General features: G+C 66.6%; 2 protein-coding genes across 3 annotated transcripts; one reads left to right on the forward strand and one right to left on the reverse strand.

Moving 5' to 3' along the window:
- The first annotated feature begins 1,190 nt into the window (after positions 1–1,190).
- TEKTIP1 (tektin bundle interacting protein 1) lies at positions 1,191–6,485 on the forward strand. The gene is made up of 4 exons (XM_040461897.1): positions 1,191–4,106; positions 5,581–5,819; positions 5,919–6,044; positions 6,160–6,485. Exons 1-4 carry the CDS (start codon positions 4,015–4,017, stop codon positions 6,333–6,335), a joined length of 633 nt encoding a protein of 210 aa, XP_040317831.1. The 5' UTR covers positions 1,191–4,014; the 3' UTR covers positions 6,336–6,485.
- Positions 6,486–6,590: 105 nt separating this feature from the next.
- MFSD12 (major facilitator superfamily domain containing 12) lies at positions 6,591–13,255 on the reverse strand. 2 transcript variants are annotated; one of them, XM_040461894.1, is made up of 10 exons: positions 12,950–13,250; positions 11,315–11,525; positions 9,640–9,778; positions 9,371–9,553; positions 9,057–9,149; positions 8,882–8,974; positions 8,223–8,393; positions 8,050–8,144; positions 7,051–7,181; positions 6,591–6,955 (listed from the first exon to the last, which is right to left on the reverse strand). In XM_040461894.1, exons 1-10 carry the CDS (start codon positions 12,990–12,992, stop codon positions 6,939–6,941), a joined length of 1,176 nt encoding a protein of 391 aa, XP_040317828.1. In that variant the 5' UTR covers positions 12,993–13,250; the 3' UTR covers positions 6,591–6,938. The 2 variants fall into 2 exon arrangements, with proteins under 2 accessions (XP_040317828.1, XP_040317829.1); XM_040461895.1 differs by lacking the exon at positions 7,051–7,181 and having other exon boundaries at positions 12,950–13,255.
- Positions 13,256–13,793: the final 538 nt, after the last annotated feature.

The following is a 13,793-nucleotide window of genomic DNA, read 5'->3' on the forward strand; positions in this document are numbered from 1 at the left end:
CGCGTCCCCTCGCCTGTCCTGGGGGCTTCCCCTGCCCACACCCCCCCACCCCCCCACCCCCCCACCCAGCCCCGTTCGTTCTGTTGGCCAGCATCTCCCTGGGACTCTCCTCTGTGGCCCCCCGTGGCCCCCCCCCCACTCCTACATCGCTGCACATCCCCCACCACGTGGCACGAGGCGCTCAGAGCCTGGCCACCCCCTACGCGCCTCGGGGTGCCAGGGAAGGTGCCCACGCAGGCTCCTCTGGCCCAAAATGTCACGTCCCCTCCAGGCAGAACTTCCCAGCCCGGTGCCGCCCGGCGCCCAGCCCCGGGGGCCTGGCCGAGCGGCGGGCACTTCCAGAGAGGTAGCCCTCAGCGGTCCCTCCCGTGTGCCCCGCAGGAGTCCGTGTCCGTGCTCAACCTCTTCACCAGGATCCGGTAAACCCTCGGGCCTCTCTGTCCGGGTCGGAAGAGCACCGTCTCTCCTCGGCGTTCACGGACACTCCCCTCTCCGGCACGCGGTCCCCGGAGGAAGCAGCCGGGGTGGGGCGGGGAGTCGGGCCTGGAGAGACCCCGAAGATTCTCATTAAAGCCTGATTGCGAACCCTGGCAGCCAGTGTTTGGGGCGGGGGCACGGCCGGGCACCAGCAGGAGAGGGGCTCCCGCTCCCTGCACGCTGGGCGGCCCCGGCGGGGACCATCCGTTCGGCCGCTCTGCTTGGAGCACGACGGACGCCTCCTGGGACCCAGCCTGCTTCTGTTCACGTCCATCGCTGCGTCGTCGTCGTCCTGTCGTCGTCCTGTCGTCGTCGGGCCTGCATGCTCTTCCTGAAGCACGCGCTCGCCACCGCCGCCGCCGCCGCCTCCGCCCACGCCTGCGGGACAGACAGCCGGATGCCTGGCCGGTCAGCTGAGGCTGGGCAGACGGCTGAGCTCGGCCCGTGGATCCGAGAGACACATCCGGCTGCCCGGCGTCTCGGCAGCTGTGCCCGTGACTCCACAGGCTCAGCACGGCCTCCGGCGCAGGCCCGGGGCAGGCTCCGTGCCAGGCGGTCATCTCGAGACGGACTTCTGCCCGAGGAAGACGAGTCAGGTCCATTCGTTGTGTCGTGCTCACCCCAATCCCCCACTGTCCTGTCACTGCCGGGTCCCAGCCCCGCCTTATCCCCAAGCAGGACTCGGGCTCTTAAGGCCTGCCGGGCAGCCAGCCAGGGAGACCCAAGGGCAGAGTCAACCCTGAGGGCCGGGTCCTCCTCCCCGGCGCCACCCCCCCCCCCCCCCGCACACCCAGGTTGCCCCGTGGGGTCCCGACCCTCTGTTCCATTGGCTGTGGGGCGGCTGGGGGAGGCGGCCCTCCCCTCGTGTCCTCTGCTCTGTCCCCAGCTGCACCTGGGCCCATCCCCTCCCGCCGAGGGAGGAAAGAGGGCCTGGGTGTGGCCCGGGACCTGAACAGCAGGCCCCTGCCCCTCGGGTCGGTGGAGGGGTGGGTATACTGGCACAGCGGAGCGGGCGGAGCGGGCCTGGGCTAGGCTGGGGGCCAGCAGCCAGGGCAGGGCCGCGTAGATCCCCTCCGCGTCCCGGTGGCCTTGTGCTCCCATCTGTCAGCCGTGTGTGCATGTGTATATACGTACTTGTGGCTTTTGTTTAGATTTGGCTTTGTGTTTGTGTAGATGGGTCCCAGGAAAGCTGAGGGATGGTGGGAGAGGAGCGGTGGCTCAGCCACTACAGTGGGGACGGCTCCCGGCTCCCGACCAGCTGAGCCCGCCTGAACTGGGCGGGGAGGGGGGCCGCCTCCCTGCGGGGCCGGGCCGGGGACAGTGTACATAGATGTGTGTTTTGATTGGTCGAGTTCTTATTTTTGTTTGAGTGTTTTTTTTAAGAAAACAACCCCGGCTCTGTCGCGCTGTCTGTTGCCTTGTGCCCTGCGGGAGCCCGGGAACCGGCTGTGCTCATGTGGCTGTGCCGCCCGGGAGCTGGGACAGGGAGGTGCCCGGTGCACCGCTCGGGCCTCGAGTGCGGGGACGGGCACTGGGAGCGGAGTGAGCCTTGTTTCTTGTCAAATGCAGCATCGTTGTCATTAAACCGGTTGTGGGTTTACGCACTGCTGGGGCTGGCTCTCCGTCTCTCTGGTCCCCAGCTGGGAGGGGTCCTGCGGGTCTGCACGTGCCCAGGGCCGCAGGCCAGCCTAAGTGTCACAAACGGGCACAGGCGACTTGCCCTGGGCAAGCTGGCTGTGGAGGAGTCTCGTGGGCAGGCTGAGAGAGGTGCCCGTGACCCTGGCTTCTTGTTCCCCCGGGGCAGAGGACATGGGTGTAGCCAGCCCTCGTGGCCCAGCCAGGGCACGGCCCTGCTGTAGGGGAGAGGCACCCACTCCTGGCTGCCATCCAGGAGGAGGAGGATGGGGCCGGAGGAGACGGGGGCCGTGGGACTAGGGGCACAGGGCCACATGGCAGCTTGTGGGTGGGGCAGGTGCTTCTGTCACCTCTATCTGGCTGGTAGGGAAACAGGCCAGTGGGTGGCGTCACTGGCCCAGCGTGTCACACGGAGTGCTGGGGGCCGGGGCGGGGGGGGGGGGGGTGTTTTGTGGGGTGACCTTCGGGTGTAGCTTTTGTGAGAAAAGGGAGGGGTGTGGTGGTGGTGGTGGACGAGGTGCAGGCAGGGGCAGCGAGTGAGGGGCAGCCAGAGGGGGAGCTGAGGACTCCGCGGGGACCGTGGAAGAGAGAGATCTGGAAGTGCTGGAGGGCAGCAGGAGGTCTTGGGGCTGGGCAGGAAGGCCAGCCCCGGCCAGAGTGGGGGCAGGACCTGGCAGGTCAGGGGGCCCCAGGGGTCTCAGAAGGGTGAGCCCCCTGCCGCGAGCAGGTGCCCACAGCGGGCACGCACCCCGGCCCCTCCCTCCCTCCCTCCCTCTAGGTGAGGAGCCCCGCCTGGGGCCATGGGGACGAGAGAGACCGGACCACAGCACCTGCCTTCGTGGGCCTCTGCTGTGGCAGGAGTGGGACGGGACAGGGAGAAGCCCGCGTGGCTCTCAGTGTGACAGGTGGCAGGAGGCCCTAGAAAATGTCACCTTCGAACCCGAGGCCCAGTGGAGCCTGGTGTTTGATCAAGGGCCCAGAGAGCAGGGGGCACCAGGGTGGAGAGCACAGTCCCCGCACAGGCTCTGGAGCAGAGCCTGTGAGGGGAGGGTGGGGAGTGGGTGGGGCAGGGCAGGTGGGGCCTCGGGGGCCCTTGGAGTTCACGTGTCTGTTATGTGGTGTATCTTGGAGCATATGTCGGTGATGTTTAGTACATTCACGAGGTGGTGCTGCTACCGTGTCTAGTTCCAGAACATTCCACCACCCCAGAAGACGACCCGTCCCCATCAGCTGTCACTCCCTGCCCCCTCCCCGGCCCCCACAAACCCCCTTCCTGTCTGTGGATGAGCCTGTTCTGGACGTTTCACATAAATGGAATCACACCCCGTGTGGCCTCTGTGTCTGGTTCCCTCCCTGAGCGTCGTGTGTTCAGGGTCCTTAAGGCCGGGCGGCGGGTGTGGGCGCCTCGCTCCTGCTCGTGGCCGAGGGACATACGTGTGCGCGGGGGACACGGTCTGTGTCTGTCGTGCCATTGAGGACTGTGAACTGAGCTGTGCACGCACGTGTGAGGGTCTCGCTCCAAGTGGTGGGTCAGAAGCAGAAGAGGCACGGGGTGGGGGGTGAGGAGGGAGGGCTGGGAATGGGGGGGCCCGGACGGAGCTTCTGGAGAGGTGCGGCTGAGGGCACAGCCCGGAGAGCCCCACGTGAGGGTGTTAGCTCAGGGGGCCCAGAGAGGAGGTGGGAGCCCCCGTTTTACGGCCACCACCCGAGGCACATGCCTGCCTTTCGCCGGGTCCCCCCCCCCCCCGGGGGGAGGCATCCTGGGGGGGGGCGGGTGGCAGCTGTCTGGATGGAGGCCAGCGCTGGCCAGTACCGTTGCCGGGACGCCGAGGGCCTTTGTCGCTGTCAACAATGGCCCCACAGGCCTTCCAGGCATGAGCCCCTGGGGACCCAGAGGCAGACATGCAGACCCTGGCGTGGCAGCGGCCCGAGGCTGCCCGGCCCTACGTCCCCCAGGGGACCCTGGAAGTGGTATTCCCAGCACCTCTGTACAGGTGAGTGTGCGCCTTGCCCACAGACCCCACCTCTGGGTTTCGGGCCAGACGGGATCTGGTGTGGCTTCTCTTGAATGTCGTCTGAGTTTTGAGCGAAGGCACCCTGGCGTTGCTCCCTCCTCCCGCCTCCTGGCCCCCTCCTCCCCCCTGCCTCTCCTCCCTCCCTGCCCACGGCCAGAGCGGGGCGCCTGTGGAAACCGCAGGTCAGAGGCTCGCGTGGGCACCGCACACACATAGCAAGCAGACCCCAGTTTGCTGCCGCTGCTCCGAGAGCCCGGGCCGGGGGCTCAGATTTGCCCTCCCCCGGTTCTGGAAGCCAGATGTCCGACCCCAAGGGGTCAGCAGGGCTGGTCCCTTCAGGGCCCGGGGGAGACTCTCCGTCACGCCCCCCGGCTTCTCGTGTCTTCGTGGAAGTTGTTGGCACCCCTCGAGGACGCGTCACCCTGACCTCTGCCCCGTCTTCACGTGGCCTCCTCCGTGTCCAAACTCCTCCTTCCAAGGACACCAGGCGCGGCACCAGGGCCAGCCTAGCCTCCCGCTTCCCAGCTTTACAGCTGTGTCTGCTGAAACCCCGCCTCCTAATAGGGTTCCGTTCTGAGATTCCAGGTGGGTACGGAATTGGGAGCCCGCGTTGAGGACTGGGACCGTTTTCATGGTATTCTACAAGTCACGTGCATCTTGCAGTGTGGGGTACGCAAGATGGTCTCGAACTTCCCCTTGAGCGAGCGGCAGACCTGTCTGTCCATTTCCCGAGACAGATGTGCCAGAACCTACCAGGCTAATCCCTGCTCCCCTTCAGGAGCCATGTGGGCTTCCGGTTTTCTGGGACCAGATCTGTGCCTGCAGGCGCTGGTGAAAAAGCCTGTTGCCAGCAGCCCTGCGGGCACTGCCTCGGGGCAGCTCAGCGGCTCAGAGCCCCTGCCCGTCGTGTGCGGGAAGGAGCGGCTGTCGAGGTTTCTGCTCAAGCAAGTGTGTGCGGCTTCGGCAGCTTTGGAGGGTTTTTTTCTGCTTTTAATGGTACCACGCTGAGGCTGTCTTCTCTGCACCATGGCCTCCGTTTCCTACACCGTCCGTGCTCCCCCAGGGCCTTTGTATATCCACCTGGAGCTTGGTGCTGCAGCCTCCTCAGGGAAGCCGTCCTAATGCCCAGCCCAGGACAGGCTCTGGCCCCAGAGGCCGCCGGGAACAGGTGCTCCCCTCGCCCCCGCCCCCTGCGTCCCCAGGGAGAAGGGAAAGCCGAAAAAGTAAAAAGTTCGGGGAGGGTGCACGGAGGCTAGAGAGGAGGGGGCCACGAAGGGTCGGCCGCCTGCTCTGCCAGGCCTGGGTGGGGGGGTGTCCAGGCCCTTGCGCCCTCGAGGCTGGCAACACATGGCAGGGGGTAAAAAGGCCCATTCCAGAGCCAGCTGAGGCCCGGGGGGGAGGGCAGGGAGGGCCACAGGCTCAGCCGCCTCCTCCCTGCCCTTAACCCCCTCAGCGATGACTGCCTGTCCCTGGAGGGGCCCCGCTGGACTCCGGCCATCAAGCAGGCCACACGCTGGAAGTACACGCCCCTGGGGCGCGACGCAGCTGGCCAGCTGTGGTCCACCGGCCTAACCACCTCAGACCCCCGTGAGGCCTGGTACACGATCCCGCGGGCCCCGGACAGCCCCTACCGGGAGGCCCACGGCCACTGGCACAGATGTCACAGCTGCCGGGAGCGAAAAATGCCCTCGGGTGAGTGCTCAGCCCGGTCTTGCCCCGCCACCGGGCCGGCCCCCCAGGGGAAGGCAAGGACAGAGATGACCTCCTCTCTCTTCCCCCCCCCCCCCCCAGCCTGTACCCAGCACCTCCGGGAGACCGCCTGGTACGACCCTGTCCTCCCTGCCCAGTACAGGAGCCCCGGCACACGGTGGGGGAGCACGCTGTGGAGGGACAGACTCATCCGGGGCAAGGAGTATGGTGAGGACCGGGGGCCCAGAAATCTGGGGGAGCGAGGCCCCTGGACCGAAGTGGAGACTGCCCAGGGCCAGAAAGCGGGGGACAGGAGGTGACCTGGGTGTCCTGGTCCCTACAGTGGTCGACAGGCACCAATACCGGGTGGAGCCACCGTGGCGGTCGAACCACGTGCCGTACCTGTCTGTGCCGCGGCGGCCGTGCTACGCCACCCAGAGCTACCGGCGGTGGAGCCTGGAGCCTTACCGTCCCTCCGCCAACCAGCGGCCCCCGCCCTCCCGCCTGCCTGTCTGCTGATAAAGGTCACGCTGCCAGCACCGCCCCTGCAGGGACCCCTGTGCCTCTGACACCACCCCACCCCCCCGACCCTGTGCATCCCTCCGCTTCTGGGGCCTGGGAGGGTCTTGGGGGGCCAGGCGGCCAGGTAAAGGGAGCTACTAACCGAGACCCTGGCGACCAGAACTCTGGGATGAAGGCAGATGGACCCTGGAGGCGCCGGCTGCCCCCTCCCCGCTCTGGGCCCCGGGCAGACAGCTGAGGCCACAGTCCTCGCCCCTGGGTGGCTTTTTATTCATAGCCAGTCGTGGCCTTGGGCACAGGGTTGTGGGACCGGGTCCCCCCCCAACCCCCAAGCCTGAGGCTCCCATCAGGCCCAATGACGACACCGTTCGTCCAGGGACCCGGCAGCACCTAGGAAACCCCGACCGAGCCTGGGGTGACGGGTGAGCCGGGCGCTCCCCTGGATCCCAGAGGGCCAAGCTCAGAGTCTGGGCTGCCGACCGCCTGCCCTCACCTGCCGCCCTCACAGCCGGGTGAGGATGGGGGGCAGGGATGGGAGCTGGGCATGGCCCGTAGAGTTCACGTGCACAGGACCGCGACCGTGGGGGGACGGTGTCAGGGTTAGGCTCCGGGGTCCCCTGCAAGAGAAAGGGATGAGGGTAGTCAGGCCGGAGCCTGCCGGGGGCCCGGCCCTGCCGCCCATGGTCAAGGGTGGGGCGCGGCCCCGACTCACAGCTCCGCAGGCGGATGGGCCAGATCAGGAGACTGCACAGACAGAGGGTGGCGGCCGCGCCCACGCCACCAGTCACAGCCACCATCACCCAGTGGTAGAAGCCTACGCAGGCCCGGCAGCAGAGCTCCAAGCTAGGGGTGGGGCAGAAGCAGGTGAGCTGACGTCCCTCAGGACCCGGCAGCCTGGGCCTCCCGCTCAGCCGTCGGGTAGCCGGAACCGGAGAGCCACCCTCCGCACCCCAGCGCCCCCTCACCCGGCTGGGCTGCCACAGTCCCCTGCTCCCGGTTGTGCCAACAGCAGCCACCAGAGGGGCCCGCGGCGGGGGGGGGGGCCGAGGGGGGGGACACGTGCACTGCCCCCTCCCCGCCCCCCTCCCCGCCCCCCTCCCCGCCCCCCTCATTTCCTCTGCTCCGGCCACACAGGCCTCCTCTTTGCTGTTCCTCCCCGTTTACCTGGGGCTCCCCGACAGCCACCGAGGCTCGGGTCCGGTGTCCTCTCCTCAAGGAAGCCCACCCTGACCTCTCGCCCCAGTCAGGCTCCCACAAGTGGGGTTTCCTACACACCTTGCATTGGTCTGGATCGCGCGGCTACGTGCTTATTAAAGTGGCTGGCGTTGCCCCCAGGTCCGTGAGGACGGGAACAGACCGCCCTCGGTCCCAGAGCCCCAGACTTCCACAAGGCTCAGCCTCAGTGCTCTAGAACCACCGGGGTCTGGAACCTTACAGGTTCCCAGGGCCTAAACAAGACTCTGGCTTTGCCCCAGCCCTGCCCACGGCCCTGGTACAGCCGCATGCTGTGTCCTCGGCGCACGGCAGACCCCGCGTTTGCTTCCTAAGTAAGCCAAGTGCCCGGAGGTAAGGAACAGCCGGGCGTCCCCCCTGTGAGAACCCGCCAGCGTGCCGCCTCGGGCCCAGGCCAAGTCCCCAGACCCCGGGCAGTGCCTGGCACCCGGCACGCACTCGGCACGTCTTCCTAAGCGAGGAAGTGAGCAGCACTCACGAGCAGGGATGCAGGCTCTGGATGGCCATGACCGCCAGCCCGTTGGCCACCTTATCCGAGAAGCTCATGGCACCATACACAAAGGCTCCGCTGTGCTGGGGGACACGGGCAGGCAGGTCACAGCCCGGCCCCGGTCCCCCAACCCCCCACCCGGTCCACACCATCAGCCTTACCGTGTGGGGGCCGATGAGGTCGGCCGTCATGGCCAGCGAGGTGACGAGGATCGTGGCACAGCCCGTGCCCAGCAGCACGGCGGCTACGTACACGGCCACGCCGAGCCTGTCTGCCAGCGCCACCCAGGCGGCGAAGGCCAGGATCACCAGGAGGCCCGCGAAGTAGGTCAGCTGTGGAGGAGCGGGCCCAGGTCAGGCCCGCCTCGCCCTTGCCGGGCGGCACCTACCCCCTCTGCCCTTACGTCTGCCGTACCTCCGGGCCCGACCGCAGCCCGCAGGGGCGAGGGGAGCCATCCCTACGGGGCCCCTGGCTCGGGCCCCACAAGACTCGGGGGCCTGGGGTCTGCGGCGCCACAGAGCCCGCACCGCAGGGCCATGGCCGCGCCCGAGTCCATTAAAGTTAAACGGAGTGAAATGTTCAGTTCCTTAGTCACGCTGGCCAGAGTTCAAGGGCTCCATGCCACCGCTGGCTGCTGCCCCTGGCAGCCCCAAGTTCTAGAACCCTGGAGCCCTGAGCCCCTCCGAGGCCGGGACTCTAGACCTCCCAGACACGGGGCTCCCACAGTGTGGGTGCCGCGGTCCGGAGCCCCCGCCCCCCCCCCCCCCCCCCAGCTCTCCGCTGTGGGATCCTTCCCGCCCAGCCCCGCCTGCCCACTTACGTTCCTCCCGATGCACTTGTTGACCGGCTTCATGAGGAAGGACGAGCAAAATCCGCTGACATACATCACCAGCGGGATGGTGGCGATGAACTTCTGTCGGGGCAGAGCGCATGCGCGCCTGTCACAGGAGGGCCCATCCTCCCCGCTCCGCGCCAGCCCGCGCCGCCCAGCTCACCTTGGGCAGGTTGAGCGAGTAGGTGAGGTACATGGCTATGTACGTCTGGGACAGGTTCACGATGAGCCTCGTGCTCATGTACAGCAGGCCCACCTGCGGGCAGAGAAGGCTGGGCTCCGACGGCGCGCCCTGCCCCCATCGGCAGGGGACACGGGGCCTACGGGAGCCGCCTGCAGGGAGGAGGGCCGCTAGGGACAAAGAACGTCTGCCCGGAGGGGTACAGGATGATGAAGTGACACCCCACCCCCCCGCAAGAGTAGGGGCCTCAGGTCCAGCCACACTGTGTCCCCAGCGCCCCCACCCCCTCAGCACACCTGATAGAAGGCGGGCTCCCGCAGCCAGTGTTTCCAGAGCAGCAGGGGCTGGGCGGTGGGCGGGGCCAGCAGCGGGCTGTGCTCGTCCGGCTCCTCCGCCCGCGGCCGGCGCCCTTCCCTCGTGCCCACGTGGAACAGCAGCGAGAAGATGGCACCCACTCCGACCACCAGCAGGGACAGGTTCTGGAGGCCAGGCAGGACAGGGGTCGGCCGGAGCCCAAGCCCCGGGGGCCGGGGCCCCGGGGTGTCCCGCCCGGGGCCCAGCTCACCTGGAACACCCGCACGTCTTGGACGCCCAGCTGGTCGCGGACATCCCGGGCCACGTCCGTGTGCGGGGAGCCCTGCAGGCGGAGCAGCAGCCAGGCGGCACCGTACACGGTGATGTTGGCCACCACGGTGAAGGCGTACCTGGCGGGAGGCAGGCGAGGCTTCGGCGCGGCGGCCCGGGAGGGCGCACGGCTGCCGCGTCCCCGGGGGGGCCCGCGCTGCCAGAGCCAACGCTGGCATCCGGGGAATCTCTGGCTGCTGGGCGATCTCAGCCACTAAACGTCGGGTGGCCCCAGGAAAGCCCTGGCTACGCGTTATCCGAGGATTTACAATGACCCACGAGTCCACCACGACGACCCGAGCTGTCCGGGCACCGAGACTCGGGGAAGCAGGGCATGGCCCACACGCCTGTGCGCTGGAGATGCTCAGAAGCCAGGATGTGGGGATTCTAGGTTCCCAGCTCCTGGGCTTTTGACAGGGCCAGGGCTCCATGGTCTAGAAGCATCCAGGCCTGCTCCTGCTCGCAGCCCTAGAACAGTGTCCCTCCAGGGCTTGGGGGCAGAGCCTCTGGATCGCACACCAGGACTCAGTTTCCCTTTCTGAAAGTAAGCACAACACCCCCAGAGATCAGAGTGAATCGGCCACAAGGCTGGTGGTAAAGCATCGGCAGGTGGAAGGTGGCCCCCCGAGCTCGGTCTCAGCCCTGCCTGGCCCGCCAGCTGGGGCCCTCGGGCCCGGGGCAACCCCCGTCATTGGCGCCCACGGCTCCGTGCCATGATGTGGAAGTCAGAGGCCGGGCTGGGCAGCGCTGGGGCCAAGCGGACCGAGGTGGAGAAGGCAAGGCCCCACTGAAGATGCCAGAGGGGTGCACGCTCAGGGCGCCTCCCGTGAGCCAGTCCTCCCCTCAGCTCCCGCCACAGGGGCCGCCACCACCTGTGCTAGCCCTTCCGCCTGGCACTCGATCATCTCCCGTACCCTTGTCCCGCTGCACAGTGGCCCGTAGGGGCGGGCTCTGCACCAAGCCTGGCCTTGCCATGATGATTAAAGATAATCCACACAAAGGGCCTAGAACTGTGCTGCACACAGCAAGCACTGCATAAATGCTCCCATTACCATATCCAGGAGAACCTCCTTCAGTGCCTCAAACCAGCCAACAGACCAGCCCGGCGCCAGCTGTATCCGTGTGGGCAAGCTGGAGTCTGAGATGGGCCTCGATCTTCCCACACCCTGGTCGCGTCCTAATCCCTCCCCTGGAGAAGGGGACCGTGGATAAGCGAGATCACTCCCGCTGTTTAGGTGAAAGTGACAAAGGTAAAGGGATCCTGCGGGTATAATTAATGGAGATTATCCTGGGTGAGCCAAGCCTAATCAGGAGATCCTTAGGAAAACCCAAGCCTCAGGTGAGACCCCAGGCCTAGCCACCACCTCGACGGGGGCCTCCAGACAGACCGCGGAGCAGAAAGTACAGCCGAGCAGAGTCAGGCTCCACACCCACAGCAACCAGGAGAGGCTATCTGGTGCCGTTGTAAGCTGCTAATTCTGTGGCCGCAACGGCGGAGGGATACGCCATCGTACAGAAGGGTCACCCAGGGCTGACGGTCCCGGAGCCACACCGCCAAGTGGAGCCCAAACACGGAGGGCGCCCCGGTCTCCGGGCCTCCCCGGTGCCCCACGTACCTGAGGGCCGTGAGCTCCACCTTCTCGTGGTCGTTGGTGACGAGCTCCGGGATGAGACTGAGGTGGGCGATCTGCGCAGCGGCCCAGCCGAACTGGAAGATCACGATGAAGGGCCCGTAGTACAGGAGGGCGGCCCACTCCGGGGTACCCGCCCCGCAGCCCAGGCACGGGCTGAAGATGAAGGGGAAGGACAGCAGGACACAGACGGTGCCTGTGGACGAACGGAGAGCGGGGCGGTCACCCCGCAGGGCCTTCCCACGAGCCCCCGGCTCCCCAGGGCGCGACCAGGCGGAGACGAGCCAGGCCCGGAAAAGGCCCTGCAAAGTCATACAGTGGGGTCGGAGTCAGCAGGTTAAGGGTTCCCGGGACAAACGGGGAAGCCGAGGCAGAGGGACCCAAGGTCATGTGGCCCAAGAGGACAGCGGAGCCAGGCCTCCACCTGCCAGTTCAGGTGATGCGCCCCCGGTGTCTAATGGGGAAACTGAGGCACGTGAGGTCACGTGCTACAGCGAGTACAAGGGCAGGGCCAGGACCTCCGGCCAAGTGTTAGGAAAGGACAAGGACGAGGCCTCCCCACGCCAGCCTCGGGCTCCCCAGGGTGACAGGGCAGGGGATGGGGGGGGAGGGGTGCAGAGGGAATGGGAGGAGCCGCGGGTCGGCAGGTCGAAAGGGGGCCACTGCCCACCGGACACGCCATTTATGCCCCCAACTTCCCCCTCCTGCCTCGCCCGGTAGGGCCTTTTCCTCCCCCAGCTCCTACCAAGCGGCCCACGGGGCTACCAGCCGTCAGAAGGCCAGGGGACGCCGGGTGAGGCTACACTGGACCCTGCCCTCCCTGAGCCCCAGTGTCCCCATCAGCTCAGGAGGAGGCCTGGCCTCTTCCTGGAAAAAAGCCCGATACCTCAGAACAAGCCCAGGTCCTCAAGGGCAGCCAACAGGCCCTGCGGGACCGGCCCTGCCCCCTCTGCCCCAGCCGCAACGGGCCTCCTCCCTGCCCCCGCACGCCAGGCTCCGTGCTACCCCAGGGCCTTTGCACAGGTCGCGCTGCTGCGTGGAATGCTATTCCCTCACACCGTCCCGGCAAGGCCGAGTCCTTTTCGTCCCTCAGTACTCAACTCAAACGCCACCTCCTCAGAAAAGCTCTCCCTGGCCGACCCAGTCACCGGCCGTCCCGTCCCCGCCTCGACGCAGCCCGTCTGGACACGGCTTCCCTCTCATGTGCCTGAGCACACACACGGATGTCTCTGTCTCTGCTTGTTTCCTGCCTGCCTCCCCCGCCGGACCAGGCTCTGGGAGGGCAGACGACAGGTCTCTCTGGGTCACTTGTGTGGGCCTGGCCCGCCAGCACGGAGCCCGGGACAGACCTTTTGAGTGACTAAGTGATAATATTAATAATGCCACCAATTTGCAGCCTGAAGAGGTGGGTGTTAGCGCCATCACCATTTTCCAGCCGAGAACCCAGCCTGCTGCCCGCCCCCGAGCTGCTCCTTGCCTCCAGCTCAGGGCCCTCTCCCCCACCTCCCCGCTGGCCCCAGCAGCTGGCCTTCCCTCCTCCCCCGAGGCTCTGGACCTCACGCCCCGACGAGGGGGCCCACGTCCGCAGTCCCGGGGACAGGGAAATGAAACCAAAACCACCTTTCCTTGCTATTTCTCTGGAACCGGTGCGTGGGCCGGGCATCCCGATCCGATTCCTGGGGGCGCTGGGGCCCCGGAGGCCCCCGCAGGGCCCAGGCACAAACCAACCGTACGCTCTGGTCAGAAGAATGCGCCGCCCTGGCCAGAACCCGCCCTGGAGCCGGCCAGGCCAGGTTAACCATTGTCTGGACGAGGCTGCCTGGCTGGGGGACCTCGGGCAAGGGACTTGGGGCCTCAGTTTCCAGAAAGCGGAGATAACAAAAATATCTGCCTCTCAAAGTCAGCGTGAGTTCACATGCAAGGGGCACCCGGGTGGCTCAGTGGGTTGAGTGTCCGACTTCGGCTCAGCTCAGCTCATGATCTCACGGTTCGTGGGTTCGAGTCCCGCGTCGGGCTCTGTGCTGACGGCTCGGAGCCTGGAGCCTGCTTCGGATTCTGTGTCCCCCTCTCTCTTTGCCCCCCCCCCCCCGCCCCCAACTTGTGCTCTGTCTCGCTCACTCTCAAAAAGAAACATTAAAAAATAAAGATTAACGTGCAAAACCTGCCTCGCGAGCTTTAAAACTGTGGTAGGTCACATTTGCACAGCTGTCTCAACCGGCTGGAATGCACACGCACACACACTCCTATCCATCCTTCAAACCCCCAAAGCTAATGTCCCTTCCTTCAAAGCTCTGCTTCTCCCTTATGAAACCTAGTCCACCCACATGCCCCAGCGTGGACCCCACGGAGAATCATCCCCTGTCTGGCTGTATCCTCTCGGGGCTGGGGGAAGCCCAGAGAGCTTGTTAAGGGAAAAAGTGAATCCATCACCACCGGCCACAGGCTCAGCGGCAAAAAAAAAAAA

The sequence above is a fragment of the Herpailurus yagouaroundi genome, unplaced genomic scaffold, assembly GCF_014898765.1.
Source record: "Herpailurus yagouaroundi ecotype Mexico unplaced genomic scaffold, PumYag 295, whole genome shotgun sequence".
NCBI classification, from domain to species: Eukaryota; Metazoa; Chordata; class Mammalia; order Carnivora; family Felidae; genus Herpailurus; species Herpailurus yagouaroundi.

Bases quoted from the DNA above. Each gene is read 5' to 3' on its own strand.
- TEKTIP1 (XM_040461897.1), top strand. From the start codon at position 4,015: ATGCAGACCCTGGCGTGGCAGCGGCCCGAGGCTGCCCGGCCCTACGTC. The intron at 4,107-5,580 runs GTGAGTGTGCGC...TAACCCCCTCAG, and splicing joins TTCCCAGCACCTCTGTACAG to CGATGACTGCCTGTCCCTGG. The intron at 6,045-6,159 runs GTGAGGACCGGG...TGGTCCCTACAG, and splicing joins CATCCGGGGCAAGGAGTATG to TGGTCGACAGGCACCAATAC.
- MFSD12 (XM_040461894.1), bottom strand. From the start codon at position 12,992: ATGCCCGGCCCACGCACCGGTTCCAGAGAAATAGCAAGGAAAG. The intron at 11,526-12,949 runs GTGGTTTTGGTT...GTTCGTCCACAG, and splicing joins CAGAGAAATAGCAAGGAAAG to GCACCGTCTGTGTCCTGCTG. The intron at 8,394-8,881 runs GTAAGTGGGCAG...GCTCCTCCACAG, and splicing joins ACAAGTGCATCGGGAGGAAC to CTGACCTACTTCGCGGGCCT.